At 39.7% G+C, this 22,722-nt stretch overlaps 1 protein-coding gene across 1 annotated transcript; it reads left to right on the plus strand.

The window, feature by feature from the left end:
• The first annotated feature begins 5,531 nt into the window (after window positions 1-5,531).
• Window positions 5,532-21,558, plus strand: LOC137222340 (zinc finger protein 791-like). Its single transcript, XM_067733411.1, is given in 7 exon segments — window positions 5,532-5,679; window positions 17,665-17,791; window positions 17,993-18,053; window positions 18,438-19,742; window positions 19,744-19,775; window positions 19,778-19,840; window positions 19,843-21,558. Coding segments are annotated over 7 exon segments (1,803 nt in total). The 5' UTR covers window positions 5,532-5,604; the 3' UTR covers window positions 19,983-21,558.
• Window positions 21,559-22,722: the final 1,164 nt, after the last annotated feature.

Consider the following 22,722-nt stretch of genomic DNA (forward strand, 5'->3'; position numbering starts at 1 on the left):
AACACTCATACAGGTAATTCTGTAACCAGAAAAGGCAGAATCAATACATATTTTCTCTTTTCTTCTTTCAACTGATGTCAAAGGAACTGTATAAATCCTATGTATGTAATGTGTTACTGGACTGTGTGTAGTAACACACAGTCTAGTAACTGTAACGGTAACAGTCTAATGCGCAACATACAGAGAATATCTGTGTAGTGAGTGCATTTGCCATTAAAGAGCACAAAGGTGGGAGTAAAGCTGTACTGGGCTAAGGAGATGACTACAGATGGTAGATAAGTGTAAGAAAATACTTTGGGGGTTATTTCATAAGTTGACATAATCTGCATAACAATAGTAACACAAAAATGGCAAAAGGGAATAGAGCTTTATATGAGTAACGTTTCCATGTATCACTGGAATTAAGCTAGTATAAATCTGAGTCTCATTTTAGTAATTTAATACATCTATGTTAAAACGGCAACCTCTGAAATGTTTTTAAATATATAATGGAGAAGTCATTTGAAAATGAAAGTGTTACACTTGAAAATATTCACTTAATGCAAAAGAAACTTGTAAAGGAGGACTAAGAACTAAAAACAACATGAGAATTGTAGAAAACAAAAAGTAAAATGGCAGGTATAATTGCAACTATGTCAAAAATACTAAATGTGAATGGATTACATGATCCAAACAGGAGGAAGAGATTGTCGCCCCAGATTAAACAAACAAACGATGATCTAAATTTATATTCTGTGTAGAGGTGATCTCAGAGAGACAACAGCAAGTGGTCTTGAAGCTAGGTTTTAGTTCCCTGCCCAGGAATTGAACCTGGGTAGCCTGGATGAAAAACCAGGAATCCTAGCTGCTAGACCACCAGGCTAGAAGCAAAGTTCCCCTGGCTCTTGCCCCATTTGAAAAATGGATTTCTCAAAGAGGCAAAAACTGTAAAAACAGGTACAGAGTTTATTATCAGAGACACAGCATATCATGTGGGAGAGCACACAGAGAAACAGTTTGTTTAAGACAGAAGCAAGGCAGAAATACACACCTGGAGAGAAGGGTGTGGGGTCCTCCCTAATGAGGAGCACAGTAAAGAGGTGGTTACATCATTTATACAGGGCAGTTCTTCTGGATCTTTGTTTACGTTTGGCCAGTTATCTCATTTGTTTTCCACACTTAACCTGTCCTAGAGCTCTCCCCAATATGCATGTGCAACTTTTTGCCAAAATGGATTCCAACACAGAGGACTTCAGGAGTATGTCCACACTTTTTGTGGGGTGGTGCCCCCTCCCTTTTTGACCTCCAAGGAGCCTTCCTGCACATGTGCAGATAGGGAGGTTTCCTTGACCTCAGGATTGATAGATGTGGTCCTCTTATCTCGTTACTCCAGCAGAGCTCAGCTCCTGCCATTAACTTTGTCCTTGGTGTGTCTAAGGAAAACAAAGCTCCAATCTACTCTGCTTGACACACTCCCAGCTGCTCAGCCCAGGGACCCAACTACCTTCTACCTGAGAGGAAGCACACGTTAGATGCAAAGATACCAACAGATTGAAAGTAAAAGCGTATGATAGGTACACCAACATGAAAACTGGAGAGATTATATAAATACCAGGCAAAATAGACTAGAAAACAAAACATATTAGTAGAGAATTAGCAGATGCAAACTATTATATATAGAATGGATAAACAATAAGGTCCTACTGTATAGCACAGGGAACTAGATTCAATATCGTGTGATAAATCATAAAGGAAAAGAATATAAAAAAGAATGTATATGTATAACTGAATCACTTTGCTGTACAGCAGAAACCAACACAACAGTGTAAATCAGCTATATTTCAATAATAAGTTTAAAAAATACATATTAGTAAAAAGAAAAAAACAACGGAAAAAGAAAAAAAACCCAGAAAATCAGAATAGAACTATAAAAAGTGAAGTGGTTGAGTTAGTAAACAAAATCCACCCGTAAAATAAACCTAGACTCTACCTTTGCGTAGATGGCTTCTACACAAAGTTCTCCAAAAATTTTAAAGAAGATTTGTTACTGAATTAGACTGGAGACTCCCTTCCTGGCCCCTAGCTGAACCAAAGACCCCCTGGCTGGGTCAGGGAGTTCTTTCCTGCTCAGGTTTGAGCTGCCAATAAGGAAACTGAGTTTGGTGCAAGGACGACAGGCTTTTCTTCAATGGCCAGAGAAAGAGAAGGGGAGCTAATGCTCTAAAGACACCTTCTCTCTGATTACAAGCAGGGATAAGATTTTTATAGAAAATGGTGAAGGAGGTTACAGGGGACGAGTGTCTTTTGTCATCCTGACTCATGGAAATGGATGGAGGTTTCCTGGAATGCAATTCAGTTCTCTTTTCTGCTGCTGTGTGGTGGCCCTTCTGGGTCTGGGTCAGAAGCAGGTAGAACCAATATGGCAGGGGGGTGAGGGGTGGAGATTTTATTATTACGATGAGATGGCAATCGGCTGTAGAGTGACCTTTGTCCCACTTTTGAAGTTCAGTCAGATTATCCTGGATTCTTATGGTTAAGCCCTCTTTTTGCTGTCATGTAAACACAACTAGTAGATACAGTTAGTTCTGGTTTTCTGCAAGTTTGCCAGGAGGGAGGTTTTTATTAGAATGGGAGGGTGGGGAGGTTGGCTTCCTTGCCTCCTTGCCTAAGACAGGTATACTTGTTTATAGAGACAATTTAGGCATGGTGGGTTAGGGACCGTCGGGTTTCTCCCCTGGGTGACAGGTTTATTACTGATTTTCACAAAGTCTTGTAAATAATAGAATGAAGACAATACTTCACACTCATTTTGTGAGGCCAGAACTACTCTAATACCAAAGCCAACACGTGAAGTACCAAAAAAAAAAAAAAAAAAAAAGACACACCTATTTCTTTTGTGAATATGGATGGAAAAACACCCAACAAATACTAACAAACTCAATACAGCCACAGATAAAAAGAATTATACATCATGACCAAGTGGGATTTGTTCCTGGGATGAAAGTTTGGATTAACATCTCAAAATCATTAATGTAATGAGTGAGGTCAATAGATGCAAGGTCTTCTAAATAGATTCAAAGAAATAATTGACAAAAGAAATAATACCCCTTCATGATTAAAACACTCAACAAAAATAGGAGGGCTTCCCTGGTGGCGTAGTGGTTAAGAATCTGCCTGCCAACGCAGGGGACACATGTTCGAGCCCTGGTCCGGGAAGATCCCACATGCTGCAGAGCAGCTAAGCCCGTGCACCACAACTACTGAGCCTGTGCTCTAAAGCCTGCGAGCCACAACTACTGAGCCCACATACCATAACTACTGAAGCCCGGGTGCCTAGAGCCCGTGCTCCACAACAAGAGAAGCCACGGCAATGAGAAGCCGGTGCACTGCAACGAAGAGTAGCCCCTGCTCACGGCAACTGGAGAAAGCCCTCGCACAGCAATGAAGACCCAACACGGCCAAAAATAAAAAAATAAAATAAAATAGAAGGAAATGTCCTAACCTCATATTGAGCATCTATGGAAAACCCACAGCTAATATTATATTTAATGGTGAAACAGTGAATGCTTATCCCCAGCCATAACTAACAAAAGATGTCTACTCTTGTCACTTCTGTTTGACAGTTTATTGGAGATTTTAGCCAAGAACTCATTAGGCAAGAAAAGGATTAAAATGCGTGCATATTGGTAGGAAGATGTAAAACTGTCTCTACTTCCAGTCAGGTATCTTATATATAATAAACTCTAGGGTCTGCTAAAAAAAACTATAGGAACTAGTAATTGAATTTAACAAGGTTGTATGATACAAGATCAAAATAAAAACAACTGCATTTTTATACAGTTGCAATGAACATTCTGATAATGAAATTCAGAAAAGAAATGTATTTACAATAGAATCAAAGGCAATAAAACAGAATAAATATAACAAAGGAAGTATAAAACAAATACTCCGAAAACTACAAACATGTTTGAAAGAAATTAATTAATGTATAAACAAATGGGAAAACATCCCAGTTTCATGGATCAAAAGACTTAACATTGTTGAAATGGCCATTCTCTGCAAAATGATCTAAGATTCAATAATCATAATCTGAACAGTAATTTGATTGGCAATCTCTTTCATAAATTTATAGGGAATTGTAAGGAAACCAGAATAGCCACACCATTCTTGAAAAAGAAAAAAAAAATTGTAGGATTAACATTTCTTGATTTCAAAACTTTGTACTAAACAAAGGTAATCAAGATGTGGTAGTAACAGAAGGATAGACAGTTTTGTTAGTCAATGATACCGCAAGAAAGCTGTGGGGGAAGAGTTTCCAGATGAATCCCAAGTTTACAGGATGATTTATTGTTTTTCTTGTAACAGAAATAATAGGAATCAATTGCCTTAGGGATGTCATAGTCGTTTACATTTCAAAGTTCACTAGGGTTTGAAGCAAAAACTGATGTAAAATAAATTTCCTTTCAGTGTAAATGCAGACATGAGAACTTAATGAACACATCTCACACCCTATGGTTAGACTGAGCAGAGTCCTTGCACCCACCTAGGACTGCGGGCTTCAAATTTCTCACCAGGGCCAAGTGTTCTGGGATTCTTTACCTTAAGTACCAAAAGAGTGGGGGCGGAAAAGGGATGAGGGAAATCTCAGTGCTCGCGAAGATCAAAGACTAAAATGGACCAGCCTCTGTTACAGACAGTGAGGTCACACTTAAGTGTGTTTCTTATGAAAAGAACTGTGTCAGGAACGAGTGAGATGTGACCAAAGGACCCCCATCTTTCTTCCCGCGTTGGAATTTTGCTGAGCTCTCTAAATAAAATGGCTGAATAATTGCTGAGTTGCCAAATAATGATGATGATAACTGGACTTATTCTGGACTAAAGAAAACATACCTTTCCCTAGAAACGGATGAGATGTGTTCCGTAACCCAATGGTATGTATAGACGAATTTTACCCTCCAATCCAAATTCTTGGTAAAGAAGTTTTTAAGCCTGAATGAACAACCACCTTTTTCCTAGAAAAACTTTTACCCATTTTCCTCGGGTCGGACGCCATTCTGGGTCTCTCCAGAATCTGTGACCCCTTGAATTGCAATTCTAAGATCCCTCAATAGACTGCCATTTTGCCTCTTTATAATTGGTGGTCCTTATGGTTGACATTCTAAATAAGGGTCATAGTTCCATGAGTGGTTCGCCGCAGCCTTACGCCAAGCTCTTGACCTGCAGAGGACAGATGGCCCATTTGTTACAAGCAGACCTGGCCTGGGCCATCCTCTTGCTCTGTATTTCTCCAACCTGAGACTGAATCGGGAATTCCCGGCGCACATCTGAGCCCACACTTTCACAAAAAGCTGGGTGAAAACACCATAGGCAGCCTCAGGCCAGGAAAACTTTCTGTTTAAATGCAAATGGAGCTGGCTGGTGAGGTTACCACCTAGAGGAGAAGATGTTTGGGCGGAGCCCAGCCCTCCTGCTCTGCAGTCACTCAGGCACGAAGTGGCGGGACTTTCGAACTGTCCAATCAGGGGGGCCGCTGGTGGAGGTGGGCGGGGCGACGCACAGCACCCGCAAGAAAGTCGCCACGGACTCCGATGTCCCAGGGACGATATCTGGCGTTCCCCGCCCTTAATGGTCCCAGTCGTTTCTGCAGTGGTCGTGGGAGGCGTAGGAGGGACTCGGGGAGACCCGGAAAAGCTGGATATGGTGAGTGTGCCTCCCCGGCGTGTGGAGACGGAGCGGAGAAATTGGTAGGAACCGGCGGGAACAGGCCGAGGCGGTACCCGGGCCTCCCTGCGTTCAACTCCGGAGTCTGCGAACCCGTGTCCACTTGGACAGCCACTGGGACCTCATTCCCTCCGGCTCGCAGCGTGGGGGCGGGGCCTGCAGTCGGGACCCCGGGCGTCCTGTCCCGTCACTGCGCGCCACGACTTCGGCCCCGCCTCCTAGCCTCTCTGGGCAGCTCCGCGCCCGCAGCCCGCGTCTTCCCCAGGGTGTGCAGTGACCACGAGGAGGATCATCAGGGAACAATACTGACTCGGTCCCCGGGGTACCTGTGTATGAGGAGCTGTGTGGTCCCTCCTTTCTCCCCAGGGCGGGACCCGTTTTCTCCTGAGTTTTCCAAATGGTTGGGGAGCAGGGTCTCAAATCCACGACCCTGTCCCTCTAGCCTAGCGCTTCCTAGAGTGGCAATAAATGCCTCAATTTCCAGATTCCTTCCTGAATTCTAAAACTCCAGCTTCTCCTCTTCGATTCACAGCATCATTATCAAATATTTGTCTTTCGTGGTGCATTTCAAGCAGACCCAATTTTTTTTTGTTTTATTTTTTTTCCCCACAGAGTCATGGATGACTCCTTTTTATAGATTTATATTCGTTGTGGATATTTGACATGAGAGGACAGCCATGAATAACTACGTGGAACTACTGTTTGAATCCTCATGCCTCTCCCTCAGGATCTTTTCTGGGCACAGACATCCTATCCGAAATCCTGCCAGTGGTGGTCCTCTTTGGAAGATTTCCTGGTTGATCTGTCAGCCTTGCCCCTCTCTGGCTTTGTCATAGGACATTTTTCTTCATCCTTTTAACATTCGTCTGTCTGTGTCTTTAGGTTTAAAGTGGATTTCTTGTGGACAACATACGATTAAGTGTGATTTTAAAAATCTGTCATTACCGTATTTGTCTTTCAGTTGTATTGGGACCTTGATTAAAGTGGTGGCTAATACAGTTGGATTAATACCTACCACACCTTTTATTGTTTTTATTTGTTACCCTTGTACTTTGTTTCTTTTTGTCTTCCCACTTTTTCTGCCGTCTCTGGCTTTAACTGAGCATTTTACCTGATTGTTTTTCTTAATCCTCTGTTAGTATATCAATTACACATATTTTTTCACTTTTTTAGTGCTTGCCCTTGAGTTTTCAGTATACATTTACAACTAAGCCACATTTGTCAAGTGCCACGATACCACTTCATTGGGCATGCAGGTACCTCATATGAAGTTATTCCCATTTCCCCCATCTCTGGTCCCTTGTCACACGGCTCTCATTTATTTCACTTATCCATAAGTTTATAATTGCCAAATACATTCTTGTTCATATTTGAAACAAAGTGGTTATCTGCCATATTAATTATAAGAATTACAGTAGATATTTTACCTTCATATATTGTTTTTCTAATCCTGCATCTTCATCATTTACATTCTTTCTGATGAGTTTCTGAATGTTTCTTTCAAAGTAGGTCTATTAAGACAAAGTCTCAATTTTTTTCTGAGAAAGTCTTTATTCCTCCTTTATTCTTGGAAGATAATTTCGCTTGACACAAAATTCTAGGAGAGTTGTTTTTTGTTTCAAAACGTTAAATATTTCACTCCACTCTTGTTTCTTGCGTGGTTTCTGAAAAGAAGTCTGATTTAATTCTAATCTTTGTTTCTGTATAACTAAGGTGTTTTCCCCTCTGGCTTCTTTCCATATATATTCACGTTGTCTTTGGTTTTTGTGTAGTTTGAATACGGGCTACTTGGTTGTGCATTTTTATTGTTTATGTGTTTAGTGTCCTCTGAGCTTCCTGGATCTACAGTGTGTCGTGTATCATTAACTTTAGGAAAATCTCACTGATTGTTACTACACTAATTTCTTCTGTTCTTTTCCTTTCGTAATCCCATGATGGTTATAAATCTTCTATTTAAGACAGTTTATGTTAGGGTTCATAGATATTGTTCTGTCTTTTTTGTGTTTCCATTAAACTCTGCTGAAATAGAATTTTTTGACAGGCCATGGTAAGAACAGAATATTTTGGGAATATTTATAATGTTGTATTTATTTTCTCTTTCCCAATTTTAAAGATCGTGGGTTGCCCTGTGACCTAAATGCTGTGAAGAAACTAAGAAGAGAAGTTTATTTCCAGTTATTTTGCTTTTTTCTTGCGAGGTTGGGAATGATAGCTTCTAAGTTATTAAATGCTAGAGCCGGAAGTAGAAGCTTCTGACTCCAATTTTTTTTTAAAGAAGATGTTGGGGGTAGGAGTTTATTAATTAATTAATTTATTTTTGTCTGTGTTGGGCCTTCGTTTCTGTGCGAGGGCTTTCTCTAATTGTGGCAAGTGGGGACCACTCTTCATCGCGGTGCACGGGCCTCTCACTGTCGCGGCCTCTCCTCTCCTCTGGAGCACAGGCTCCAGACGCGCAGGCTCAGTAGTTGTGGCTCACGGCCCTAGTTGCTCCGCGGCATGTGGGATCCTCCCAGACCAGGGCTCGAACCCGTGTCCCCTGCATTAGCAGGCAGATTCTCAACCACTGTGCCACCAAGGAAGCCCTGACTTCAATTTTTTGACAGTTGGCTGTGGACAGCTTTAGAGCCTCATCCCTCCTTCTTCCCCTTGTGACCCACATGTATCCAAGGCAGTGAGAAAGGCTTTGCTCCTACCTTTGGCTTAGGAAAAGATTGAATCCACACATGCTCTGCCCTTGTGTATAAAGTCTCACTGTATCCCACCACAAAACCAAAATAAAAAAGTCCACACACGTTTCCTTGCTCTCTCAAGCTATTTCACGCCTGCTTGAGAGGCCTGCCTTACACTCGCCAGAGACCTCAATTATGGAGGAATATACCCTTTTATAGCCTACTGGCAGTGTGTGCTGTCTTCAGCTAAGGGATTCTTATGCTTAGGGGTTAAACTGCATGTTCCTTTTCTTCCTAGAGGAGCTTGACAATGGCAGAGGAAGGAAGGACACCTCTACAGTGGCTGGTCACAGAGGACTTCCTTCTGATTAGAGGATGGTGATTTTATGTTCTTTGGGAGGAAAACACTGTGAACAGATTTATTTATTTTATAATCATGGGAATATCCACCATGAAAACATCATGGACTTCAGTGAGCTCCCTTACAATCTGCAGCTCTTAAATTTTTTTTTTCAATTTATAAATTCCTTATACTATATGCAAATCCTTGTTGTTTATCTATTTAATATGTAGTAAACTGCATGTGTTAATCCCATACTCCCCATTTACCCCTTTTCCCCCCTTCCCTTTTGGTAATCATAAGTTTGTTTTCTATGTCTGTGAGCCTGTCTGTTTTGTAAATAAGTTCATTTGTACTCTTTTTTAGATTCCACATATAGGAGATATCATATATTTGTCTATCAATGTCTGATTTACTTAGTCTAATAATCCCTAGGTCCATCCATGTTGCTGCAAATGGCATTATTTCCTTCTTTTTTATGGCCGAGTAATAATACATTGCATATATAAACCACATCTTTGGAATCCGTTCATTTGTTGATGGACACATAGGTTGTTTCCATGTCTTGGCTATTGTAAATTGTGCCGCTGTGAACATTGGGATGCATGTATCTTTTCAAATTAGAGCTTTCCTCTTTTCTTGATAAAAGCCCAGGAGTGGGATTGCTGGATCATATGGTAACTCTTTTTAGTTTTTTAAGGAACCTGCATAGTGTACCAATTTACATTCCTACAAACAGTGTAGGAGGGTTCCCTTTTCTCCACATCTTTTCCAGCATTTATTATTTGTAGACTGATGATGCCCATTCTGACTGGTGTGAGGTGTTACCTCAATGTAGTTTTGATTTGCATTTCACTAATAATTTGTGATGTTGAGCATCTTTTCATGTGCCTATTGGTCATCTGTATGTCTTCTTTGGAGGAATGTCTATTTAGGTCCCTTTTTAAAAAATAATTAATTAATTAATTTATGGCTGCGTTGGGTCTTCGTTGCTGTGCGTGGGCTTTTTTCTAGTTGCGGTGAGTGGGGGCTACTCTTCATTGCAGAGTGTGGGCTTATTGCGGTGGCTTCTCTTTGTTGCAGAGCACGGGCTCTACGTGCATGGGCTTCAGTAGTTGTGGCACACGGGCTCAGTAATTGTGGCTTGCCGGCTCTAGAGCGCAGGCTCAGTAGTTGTGGCCCACAGACTTAATTGCTCCATGGCATGTGGGATCTTCCTGGACCAGGGCTCGAACCTTTGTCCCCTGCATTGTCAGGCAGATTCTTAACCATTGCACCACCAGGGAAGCCCTGTTTGTATATTTTAGAAATTAAGCCCTTGTCACTCACATCCTTTGCAAATATTTTCTCCCAGTCCATAGGTTGTCATCTTGTTTTGTGTATGGTTTCCTTTGCTGTGCAAAAGCTCATAAGTTTGATTAGGTCCCATTTGTTTATTTTTGCTTTTATTTCTATTGCCTCGGTAGGTTGACCTGAGAAAACACTGCTACAATTTATGCAAAAGAATGTTTTGCCTATATTTTCTTCTAGGGGTTTTACGGTATTAGGTGTTATATTTAAGTCTTTAAGCCATTTTGAGTTTATTTTTGTGTATAGTATGTGGGAATGTTCTAACTTCATTGATTTACATGCGGCTGTCCTGTTTTCCCAACACCACTTGCTGAGGAGAATATCTTTTCTCCATTGTTTATTCTTGCCTCCTTTGTCAAAGATTAATTGATCATAAGTGTGTGGGTTTATTTCTGGGCTCTCTATTCTGTTGCATTGATCTCTATGTCTGTTTTTGTTCAGTACCACACTGTTTTAATTACTGTAGCTTTGTAGTATTGTCCGAAGGCTGGGAGGGTTATTCCTCCAACTTTGTTCTTTTTCCTCAGAATTGCTTTGACAATTCTGGGTCTTTTACGGTTCCATATAAATTTTAGGATTATTTGTTCTAGTTCTTTGAAAAATGTCATGAGTAATTTGATGGGGATTGCATTAAATCTGTAGATTGCTTTGGGTAGTGTGGCCATTTTAACAATATAATTCTTTCAATCCTAGAACATAGAATATCTTTCCATTTCCTTGAATCATCTTTGGTTTCCTTTATCAATATTTTATAGTTCTCAGCATACAAGTCTTTCACCTCCTTGGTTAGGCATATTGCTAGGTATTTCATTTTTTGATGTGATTTTATTTTATTTTTTTAAATTAATTAATTAATTAATTTTTGGCTGCATTGGGTCTTTGTTGCTGTGCACGGGCTTTCTCTAGTTGCGGTGAGCAGGGGCTACTCTTCGTTGCAGTGCATGGACTTCTCATTGCGGTGGCTTCTCTTGTTGCGGAGCACAGGCTCTAGGCAAGCGGGCTTCAGTATTTGTGGCAAGCGGGCTTCAGTAGTTGTGGCTTGTAGGCTCTAGAGTGCAGATTTAGTAGTTCTGGTGCACGGACTTAGTTGCTCTGTGGCATGTGAGGTCTTCCCAGGCCAGGAATCGAACCCGTGTCCCCTGCATTGGCAGGTAGATTCTTAACCACAGCACCACCAAGGAAGTCCTGTTGTAATTTTTTTTTAATAAATTTATTTATTTATTATTTATTTATTTTTGGCTGCATTGGGTCTTCATTGCTGCGCAGGATTTCTCTAGTTGTGGCGAGTGAGGGCTACTCTTCGTTGCAATGCGTGGGCTTCTCATTGCGGTGGCTTCTCTTGTTGTGGAGCCCAGGCTCTATGCACGTGGGCTTTAGTAGTTGTGGCATGTGGGCTCAGTAGTTGTGGCTTGCAGGCTCTAGAGTGCAGGCTCAGTAGCTGTGGCACACAGGCTTAGTTGCTCTGCAGCATGTGGGATTTTCCTGGACCAGAGTTTGAACATGTGTGCCCTGCGTTGGCAGACGGATTCTTAACCACTGCACCACCAGGGAAGTCCCTGATGTGATTTTAAATGGGATTGTCTTTTTACTTTCTCTTTTTTATATTTCTTTTTTGGTGTAAAGAAATGCAACAGATTTCTGTATGTTTATCTCATATTCTGCTGCCTTGCTGAATTCATTTGTCAGTTCTAGTAGTTTTTTTGTGGAGTCTTTAGGGTTTTTATATAGAGTATCATGTCATCTTCATATAATGACAATTTTACCTTTTCCCTTCTGATTTGGATTTCATTTCTTTTTCTTCTGTGATTCCTGTGGCTAGGACTTCCAATACTCTGTTGAGTAGAAGTAGTGGAAGTGGGCATCCTTGTCTCATTCCAGAATTTACTGGGAATGCTTTCAGCTTTTCACCATTGAGTGTTATGTTGGCTGTGGGTTTGCCAAAAATGGCTTTTATTATGTTGAGATATGTCCTTTCTATAGCCACTTTGGTGAGAGTTTTTATCATGAATGTGTGTTAAATTTTATCAGATACTTTGTCTTCACCTGTTGAGATGATCATGTGGTTTTTGTCTTTTCTTTTGTTGATGTCATGTATCACATTTATTGATTTGTGTGTGTTGAACCATCCTTGTGAGCCTGGGATGAATCCAACTTGATCATGTTGTATGGTCCTTTTTGTGTATAGTTGGATTTGATTTGATCACATTTTGTTGAGAATTTTTGCATCTGTATTCATCAAAGGTATTGGCCAGTAATTTTCTTGTTTATGTAGTGTCTTTGGTTTTGGCATCAGGGTGATGGTTGCTTCATAGAATGACTTTGGGAGTGTACCCGCCTCTTCAGTCTTTTGGAATAGTTTGATAAGGATCAGTATAAGTTCTTTGTATGTTTGGTAGAATTCCCCAGGGAAGCTCTTTGGTCCTGGACTTCTGTTTGCAGGGAGTTTTTTGTTTCTGTTTTTATATTGCAGCTTCAATTTTTTAAACTTAAATTAATTTATTTATTTTTGGCCGCACCACATGGCTCGTGGGATCTTAGTTGAACCCAGGCCACAGCAGTGAAAGTGTTGAGCCCTAACCACTGGACCACCAGGGGATTCGCACAGTTTCCATTTAACTCCTAGTGCTTGGTCTGTTCAAATTATCTCTTTCTTCTTGACTCAATTTGGGTAGGCTGTATATTTCTAGGAACTTGTACATTTCTTCTAGGTTGTCCATTTTGTGGGCATATACTTGTTTATAGTATTCTCTTATGATTTTTTTGTATTGCTGTGGTATTGGTTGTTGTTTTTCCCCTTTCATTTCTCATTTTGTTTCTTTGGGTCCTCTCTCTTTTCTTTTTGGTGAGCTTGGCTAGAGGTTTGTTGACTTTTTTTTTTTATCTTTTCAAAAAACCAGGTCTCAGTTTTATTGATCTTTCTATTTTTTTAAAAAATCTCTATTTACTTCCTCTCTGATCTTTATTATTTTCCTTTTTCTGTGACTTTAAGTTTTGTTTGTTCTTTTTCTAATCTTTGTAATGGTAGTTTAGGTTATTTATTTGGGATTTGTTGTTTTTATTTAAAGAAGCCCTGTATCACTATGAAATTCCCTCACAGAACTTGCTTTTGCTGCATCTCATAGATTATGTACGGCTGTGTTTTCATTTTCATTTTTCTTGAGGTATTCTTTAATTTCCTCTTGGATTTCATTGTTGACCCATTGGTTTTTTTAGGGACATGTTGTTACATGTCTCCATGTAATCATTTTTTTCTCGTTTTTCTTTCTGTGCTTCATTTTTGGTTTCATGCTGTTGTGGTCAGAAAAGATGCTTGAAATAATTTCTGTCCTCTTAAATTTGTTGAGCCTTGTTTTTTGTTCTACTATGTGGTTTATCCTAGAGAATGTTCCATGTGCGCTTGAAAAGAATGTGTATTCTGGTTTCTTTGGATGTAGTGTCCTATATATAGCTATTAAGTCTAACTATTGTGTCATTCAGAATCTCTGTTGCCTTACTGATTTTCTGTCTGGAAGATCTGTCCATTGATGCCGCTGGGGTGTTAAACTCTCCTACTATTACTGTATTCCCATCAATTTCTCCTTTTATGTCTGCTCATATTTGTTTTATGTATTTAGATGCTCCTATATTGGGTGCATGTATGTTAATGAGTGCAATATCCTCTTCTTGTATTGATCCTTTTATCATTATCTAGTGTCCTTTGTCTTTCTTTATTGCCTTTGTTTTAAAGTCTATTTTGTCTGATCTGAGTATTGCTACCCCTACTTTCTTGTAATTTCCATTTGTATGAAATATCTTTTTCCATTCCCTTACTTTCAATGTTTATGTTTCTTTTGCCATAAATCGGGTCTCTTGTAGGCAGCATATTGAAAGTTCTTGTTTTATTGTCCAATTTACCACTCTGTCTTTTGATCGGAGCATTTATTCCATTGACACATGAGGTAGTTATTGATAAGTATGTATTTATTGACATTTAAAACCTTGTTTTCCAGTTGATTTTATATTTCTTATTTGTTCCTTTCTTCTTTTTGTTTTTCCCTTTGTAGTTTGATGGTTTTCTTTGTATTATGCTTGAGTTTCTTTCATTTTGGGTTTTGTGAATCTATTGTATGTTTTTGGTTTGTGGTTAGCCTGATTTTCAAGTTTGTTAACCTTTATGTACTTGCTTTAGACTGGTAGTCATATAAGCTCAAACAAATTGTAAAAGATCTACATTCTTACTCCCCTTCCACACATTTTGTGATTTTGATGTCTTATTTTACATCTTCATGTTTATCACCCTTTTGCTGTTCCTTATAGTTATAATTGCTTTCACAGTATTCTTTTGATTCTTTTTTAATCTATGTACTGGTTTATTTAAGTGATCTTCAGTCTTCTTATACATTTACCTTTACTATTTTGATTTTCCCATTCATATAGATTCTTGCTTTTCCATTTAGAGGGGACCTTTCTATATTTCTTGTAAGATAGGCTTAGTACTGCTGTATTCTTTTAGTTTTTGCTTTTCTGAGAAATTCTATATCTCTCCTTCTAGTTTAAATGATAATCTTGCTGGGTGGAGTATCCTAGGTTGCAGGTTTTTCCCTTTCAGGACTTTCAGTGTATCTTGCCCCTCCTTCTGCCCTGCAAAGCTTCTGTAGAGAAATCAGCTGATAGCCTTATGTGGATTCCCTTGTGATTGACTCTTTGGTTTTCTCTTGTTGCCTTTAGAATCCTCTCTTTATCTTTACTTCTTCCCATTTTAATTATGATATATCTTAGAGCAGGTCTGTTTGGGTTCATCTTGTTTGGGACCCTCTGTGCTTCCTGTACCTGGATCTCTGTTTCCTTCTTTAGGTTTCGGATGTTTTCAGCCATAATTTATTCAATACTTTTTCAATCCCCTTTTCTCTTTCTTCTCCTTCTTGGATTCTATTATGCGTAAATTGGCATGCTTTATATTGTTCCATACATCTGATATGTTACTTTCATATTTTTCATTTGTTTTTCTGTCTGCTGTTCTGATTGGGTGATTTCCATTATTCTTTCTTCCAGGTCACTTGTTCATTGTTCTGCATTATTAAGTTTGCTATTTATTATGTTTAACTCAGTATTCATATTGGCAATGGAGTTGTCTAATGTTGATTGGCTCATCTTTATAGTTTCTAGTTCCTTGTTGCAGTGATCCACATTTTTATTGGTAGCCTTTCTTAATACCTTCAGCATTTTTATTACCTCCTTTTTGAACTTGGGGTTTGGTAGACTGGAGAGGTCTGTTTCATTGTTTGTTCTTTAAGGGGATTTCTCTTGTTCTTTTAATTGGGAGTAGTTCCTCTGCTATTTCATTTTTCTTATATTTCTCTGACTCTGTCAGTTTAGGAGAAACAGTTATCTACTGTGGTCTTGCAGTGCTGATGTTTTGTGGGAGTGTCACTGTGTAGACTGCTTAAGTCCAATATTCATGGTGCAAGGGCTGTTTTTAGTATGTATGCTTGCCATGTGTCTCATCAGGTTCTGCTGACCCTTGTTGGTGTGTTTGGCCTTGTGGTGACCAGAGACTGCACTGGATGTTTGGCGGGGCCTCCTCTTTGCTCTGTGGTTGTCACAGGTCTGTTGGGGGCAGGGTCTGCTCTCTAGTTGTTGGAATAGAAGCTCCTAGATCCGGTTCTAAGCTGTGGTGTGAGGTAGGTGACACTGGAGGCCTCCCACTGGGAGAGGAGCTGCTTCATCTTCATCCCCAGGAGATGTCTGTGGGGTGTGTGATTCTGTGATGCTACTTGCCACCTGGTGTGCGTACCCACAAAGATCACTGCTACTGGCACTGCCCTTGATGGCCACCTTCCCTTGGGGGCTCTGGTAATCAGGTTAGAGATTCCTTAGGCGTGTATGTGTGCCCACAGGGCCACCAGTGTTTAAACCCACAGAGTCATGTCCCCTTGAGCCAGCAGATAGTTGGCTCAGGTGGCTCTCAGGCAAGCACAAGCAGTCCCGGTCCCAAAATCTGTTGGAACAGAACCCACTGGAGCTGCATCCCAGCACCCGCAGTAGGACTGCCTGCAGTGGGCTCAGATTTCAGCCCTGCCTCTGCTTGTGCAGGCCCACAAAGTTCAAAGAACCCACTGCAGCTAGATCCCTTCTATGAGCATGCTGACAATGAGGCTGCTGTGGCAGACCTGTACCCCTCCTGCCCGTGTTGACAATGGGGCTCCTATGGCAGACCTACTCTCCGTCCTGCTCATGCCCTCAGTTGCGACCCAGGCCACAGTCCAGGCCCTGTGGGCTGTCTCTGTGCAGGCAAACTGAGTCCTCTCCCTGGGTCTGTCCGTTGAAGCCACGTTTCTGCACCCAGTCATTGCACACACCAGCAGGCACATGTCTTGGGCTGAGAAGTGTGGGCACGTTACCAGGACCTTCAGTTCGGATCTCTCTCTACCCTGCCAGGCTACAGGCCAGCTGCCACACTCTCCTTTTCAGCCTTTGAAGCTCCCTATCTATCCTGGTGGACCTCCCAGCTGGTGAAGAAGGTTCCCTGGCTTAGGGGACCTTTCCTTTTTTACAGCTCCCTCCCAGGGGCACAGGTCTCATCTCAGTTCCTCTTCTCTCTTCTCCCTTCATCCTACCCGGTTATGTGGGGATCTTTCTTGCAGCTTTGGTTATATGAGATCTTCTGCAAGCTTTAAATAGGTATTCTAAAAAATTTGTTCCACATGTAGATGTACTGGCGGGAGGAGGTGAGTTCCATGTCCCTCCACTCCTCCATCTTGTTCTCCTCTCCTTAAATTGTTTTTTAATGTCAGCAGGGATGAGGATCGACTGTCATGGTGTGCCACATGGGCTCTTCTGACATTATTATCTCAGTGTGTATGCCTGTGTGTTCCCAGAATTGGCAGGAAGCTGCCCTGAGGTGCAGGAGTGTAGGGATTTTGTGGTTTAAGTTGTCATGCCTTCTTTGTCATGTCTGAATTCTGTTCCAAATAACTTTCTAGTCCATTAAATTGGACAGAGAGACAAAGGAGGTACTGAATCTGTAATACATATGACACAGGGCAAAAGCAGTGCTTCTCCCCAAGAATATTTTCATTCAGCCAGTTGTATCTTGTCACTTTTAATGTCCTAGAGGACTGTAGGATCTGTAACTAGCTGGACCTTTTTAAATGTTACATGCCAGAGGCCTCCTGGACTCTCATGCCTGGTAATGGGAAGAGAAGAAAAAGCTTGTAGTTATTCACAGTGGTTTATGCATTGAAACCTCACACAGATTTGACCCCTTGTCTCTTGGAGTGCTGGAATTGGTGGGTAATAAGGAAGGAAATGAAATAATTTTTCTCATAAGGAATTGATGGTCTTAAAATGATAATATTGGTTTCATTTGTATAGCATTTCTGTCATTTCCCAGTATTCTCTGAGCCCTGCCATTAGAGAGAAATAAAATGTAATGTGATCACAGTAAAAATGTGTAAATAATTTTCATGTCTTTATGGTACTGATAAATTAATGAGGAAGAAGGTATGGACAGAGGGTGAGTAAATGTTTGTAAAGGACAGAATCATACATAACCTTCCCATAAATGGAATATAGGTGTCCAGTGCTGTCACTCATCCTACTGTACACATACTTGGGATGTTTTAGGACTCAGTGACCTGTGAGGATGTGGCTGTGAACTTCACCCTGGAGGAGTGGGCTCTACTGAATCCTACACAGAAGAAACTCTACAGAGATGTGATGCAGGAAACCTTTAGGAATCTGGCCTCAGTAGGTAAGGATGGGGACTTTCCATCAATTACTCAGGTAGAGATCAAATGCTTCTTGCTCATTGATGTTCTAAGTTGTGTAATGTGAGAAGGGAGGATGTTGGTATATAAACCAGGCATGGTCACAGCTAACCATGTACATAGAGTCAAATAATATTTCTTTAATTTCCAATCTTTGGAATCATTTTACTGGGTCTGCATTTTAGGAACAAAATGGGATGATGATGACATTGAAGAGCAGTACAAAAACCAGGGGGGAAAACCAAGGTAAGTCACACTGACAATAGAAAGCTTTGACTCACGTGAGAATCCTGGTATATTACGAAATTTTAAAAATGTGCAAACGAAACAAATAGCCCTTTCTTCTAATTTAATTATTCTTAGAAAGTTTCTTTCAAAAATATTTTCTTAAATGTTATATAAATGTCCAGTATTTGCAAAATAATTCACTTGCAAGCAATATTAATAAACCCTGTATTTGAATATTACTTTTCAATAGAAAGGGTGCAGTCCGTTGCGGAGCATTCAGTATATTCAATTCCTAACAATTCACACAAATTAGAAAACCACACTATTCCTATCAATTGTAATAAATGCAATACATATAAAATGATTAATAAATCATTAATAATGTGCTTCTCACATTTTCAGAAATCATACGGTAGTGAGATTCTCTGAGCGTAAAGACCGTAATCCATGTGGAGGAAATTTCAGCCTTATTCCACCTCTTGATCAGAACAAGAAAACTCCTGGATTAAAACCATGTGAATGCAGTATATGTGGACAAGTCTTCATGCATCATTCATCTCTTAATAGGCACATGAAATGTCACATTGAACACAAACCTCAAGATTTTAAAAAATATGATCAGGGACTGTATAATACATATAAATGTAAGGAATGTGGGAAAGTTTACAAATATTACAGTTCCTTACAGAGGCACAAAAGAACTCACACAGGAGAGAAACTGTATGAATTCCAGCAATGTGGAAAAAGTTTCAGTAATCATCAAGGTTTCCAAACACATGAAAGAATTCACTCTGGAGAGAAGGCCTATGAATGTAAGCAATGGGGTAAAGGTTTACATTCTCAGAAAGGTTTCCAAAAACATGGAAGAGATCACACTGGAGAAAAACCCTGTGAATGTAAGGCATGTGAGGAAGCATTGATTAACCCCAGTTCTCTTCAAATACATGAAAGGAGACACAGTGGAGAGAAACCATATGTGTGTAAAACATGTTGTAAAGCATTTAGTATTCCCAGATACCTTCGAGAACATGAAAGAACCCATACTGGAGAAAAACCCTATGAATGTAAAGTATGTGGGAAATCCTTTGCTTCCACTTACGTTCAAGTGCATGAAAGAGCTCACACTGGACAGAAACCCTATCAATGTCAGGAATGTGGGAAAGCCTTCGTTTGTCCCTCAGGCATTCGAAGGCACATGAGACTGCACACTGGCGAGAAATATAAATGTGAAGAATGTGGGAAAGCATTCAATAATCCCAGTTCTCTTCACATACACAAAAGGACTCACACTGGAGAGAAACCATATATGTGTAAAACATGTTCTAAAGCATTTAGTATTCCCAGATATCTTCGAAAACATGAGAAAACCCATACTGGAGAAAAACCCTATGAATGTAAAATATGTGGGAAAACCTTCAGTTCCACCTATGTTCAAGTGCATGAAAGAATTCACACTGGAGAGAGACCCTATAAATGTAAGGAATGTGGGAAAGCCTACATATCTCTCTCAGGCATTCAAAGACACATGAGCCTGCACACTGGAGAGAAACCATATAAATGTGTAGAATGTGGGAAAGCATTTATTATTCCCAGTTTTCTTCAAACACATGAAAGGACTCACACTGGCGAGAAACCGTGTGTGTGTAAAATATGTTCTAAAGCATTTCGTTTTTCCAGTTCTCTTCAAAAACATGAAAGAACTCATACTAGAAAAACCCTATGACTGTAAAATATGTGGGAAAACTTCGCTTCCACTAATGTTCAAGTGCATGAAAGAACTCACCCTGGAGAGAAGCCTTATGAACGTAGGAATGTGGGAAAGCCTACATTTCTGTCTTAGGCATTCAGAGACGCATGCATACTACAGAGAAACCATGTAAATATGAAGAATATGGGAAAACCTTTTCTGATCTCTCTACTTTGCAAAAGCATGAAAGGGTTCACTAGATAAAAAATATAGTTTTTAAAGAGCCTAGGAAAGACTTCAGTGGGCCCACATACTTATATGTGAAAACTCCCATGAGAAACAAATATAAATGTCAGTAACATGAGGTAACTTGTTGGAAAGTAATCCAAGAATAATGTTTCAGAAAATTTTCAATATAAAAGACTTGTTATAAAAATTTATGAATATATGTGTTTACTAAGGATCTTTATGAACGTGCCTTTCTTGATGTTGGATTTGTACAAGTTACCCTCAGAAATGAATATTTAGGTGAGGTAATTCTGGAAGTCATCTTTTAATAATAATTCATAAGGTTACAAGGTAGTGATTTTTCCTGTAATCAGGTAATGATATTTTCTTTTTCCATTTTTAAGTCTGTTGGACCTATGGGTGATTAAAGTGTAGTTTGTTTTTTTTTTTAACATCTTTATTGGAGTATAATTGCTTTACAATGGTGTGTTAGTTTCCGCTTTATAACAAAGTGAATCAGCTATACGTATACATATACCCCATAAGGTGTAGTTCTAATAGGCAATTAGGCTTGGTATTTGTTGAGATTTTCCTACTGGCCTTGGGTGGCAGTTCTTGGATATCCTTAATCTGTTATATATACTGTACCTTTCTTACAGGAAGATCTTTTCTGGGTGGTGGTGAGTATAGGAGCCTTTTTCCATTTTCCATACTGTTAAACACTTGGAATAATTTTTTCTGTATGGCAAGGTTGTCAAAGGGTGTACATTCACGTAAATTATGTTTTTCCATTTGCTTCTTCATTCATTCTGACTGGTATTTGGTGAATAGACTTTGAAGAAGAGAGACTTGTGATAGGATAAAAAAATCTAGAGTTGGAGATATCCTGCCTGTGAGTAATATTAGGACCTAGATTTTCCACAATCTATCCCCTTTGTGGTTCAATGTTAGAATTAACCAATAGCATCACCTGTGTACAATTTAAAGGCAGATGAGAAGAAGGCATACTTCAGATTTTGGAGCCACCACGCTGGGAGAGAGACAGATACCTAGGAGGTTTGAGGACACCACCTTTCATCCTATTTTCCAGATTCTGTGCCTTTGTATTCAAGAGTATCCTCAAAACCACCAACAACTGTTTGATTTCTATTATCAGAAGTGTAGTTTTCCTCTGATGTCTTCACAATTCTACATCAAAATCTGTTATAGTTTGAATTTTTCTGTGAAGCCTTCTGTGTCCACTTGGAAAATAATTCAGAATTTCATGGTTTGGAGTATTGTTTGATTACCCTCTTCTGTAGATTATAGCTTCATCATGTCTAACTTGTGTAGGAAACACCTTATGCTGTTAACATTGCTGGTGAGTATGTTTTCCTGATTCACCATGACATTCACAATGGTGCAGCGATGAACAATGACATGGGAGTTTGCTGCATTGTGCAGTGGCTGCCTTGACCCCACTCCTTCTATATGAGAATAAGCCCCTTCCTCATATCAAGAAAAATATGGGTGTTTTCTGTTACTTGTAGCTGAATATAATCCCTCTTTGTTTTCAGTTATGTTTGATTGTACATGATTAAAAGTATGTTCATTTTTTGGTGAAAGAAATGGTTCTGTAGTTGTTTCGGATAGATATTTTATCAACTCTTTCCTAAGCTTTCGTATGCTAACAAATACTGTGGTTTATCTTTTCTCAGAATATATTTTAAAATACCCATTATAATTATGGATATTCAGATAAATTTGCATTTTTCTTCATTTAATCATTATATTTTTGCATTAGTATTATCATGTTCAAGTATTTTTTTCTCAGAAAAATTTTACTTTTTTGTAGTTAAAATTTTTGATTTGAAATTCATTTCTCATTCACTCTTAATACCAAAAATGTAAAAATTTTTCAGTGCCCTCTGCCACTGACCCATAGGATCACACCTGTAGTCAAAGAGGGGAGTAGAGGGGGCTTCCCTGGTGGTGCAATGGTTGAGAGTCCGCCTGCCAATGCAGGGGACACGGGTTCGTGCCCCGGTCCGGGAAGATCCCACATGCCGTGGAGCGTCTGGGCCCGTGAGCCATGGCCGCTGAGCCTGCGTGTCTGGAACCTGTGCTCTGCAACGGGAGAGGCCACAGCAGTGAGAGGCCCACGTACCACCAAAAAAAAAAAAAAAAGGGGGGAGTATAATGAATTTTAATAAGAATGAACACAGACCGCAAAGGGCTGTGAAGTATAATAGCAACAGGATGCTGAAATGGACTTCTTATAGGATTTTGACTCTTGTTAGAGGATATGATTGCTATTTAACCAAGCAAGATGTTTTTCTGTATTGAATGGTGTGAGGAGGTAAACTTTTCTCTCATTGGTGATCATAATTGTTGTTTTCTAGAAGGTAAAAACGAGAATTAGAGTGAAAGTTTTTTCATAAGACATTCCAGTCAGTCACATTAGGAAGAAAAGGAAAGTACTGGTCATTTTTATGATTTGGAGTTTTATCTTTTACCATTTTTAGAGATAGTGTTACAAAATATCCATATAAATGTCTTTGTCCTTCATGGCCACTGAGTGCCTTGATGAAGGAGGTGTGTGACATTTTTCTTTTCAACAGGAAAAGACTTGGCCTTACAAAGAATACAGGCCAGCTCCTGGTCCTTTGGAACAGCTTTTGCATTTCCTACTTTTTATCTAAACACTGATGTATTTCCTGAGGTACCAAGCAGTACCTCAGTTATAATATATAAATTTACTGTTTAGTATACTATGTAATATTTTTAATATCT

The sequence above is a fragment of the Pseudorca crassidens genome, chromosome 3, assembly GCF_039906515.1.
Source record: "Pseudorca crassidens isolate mPseCra1 chromosome 3, mPseCra1.hap1, whole genome shotgun sequence".
NCBI lineage: Eukaryota > Metazoa > Chordata > Mammalia > Artiodactyla > Delphinidae > Pseudorca > Pseudorca crassidens.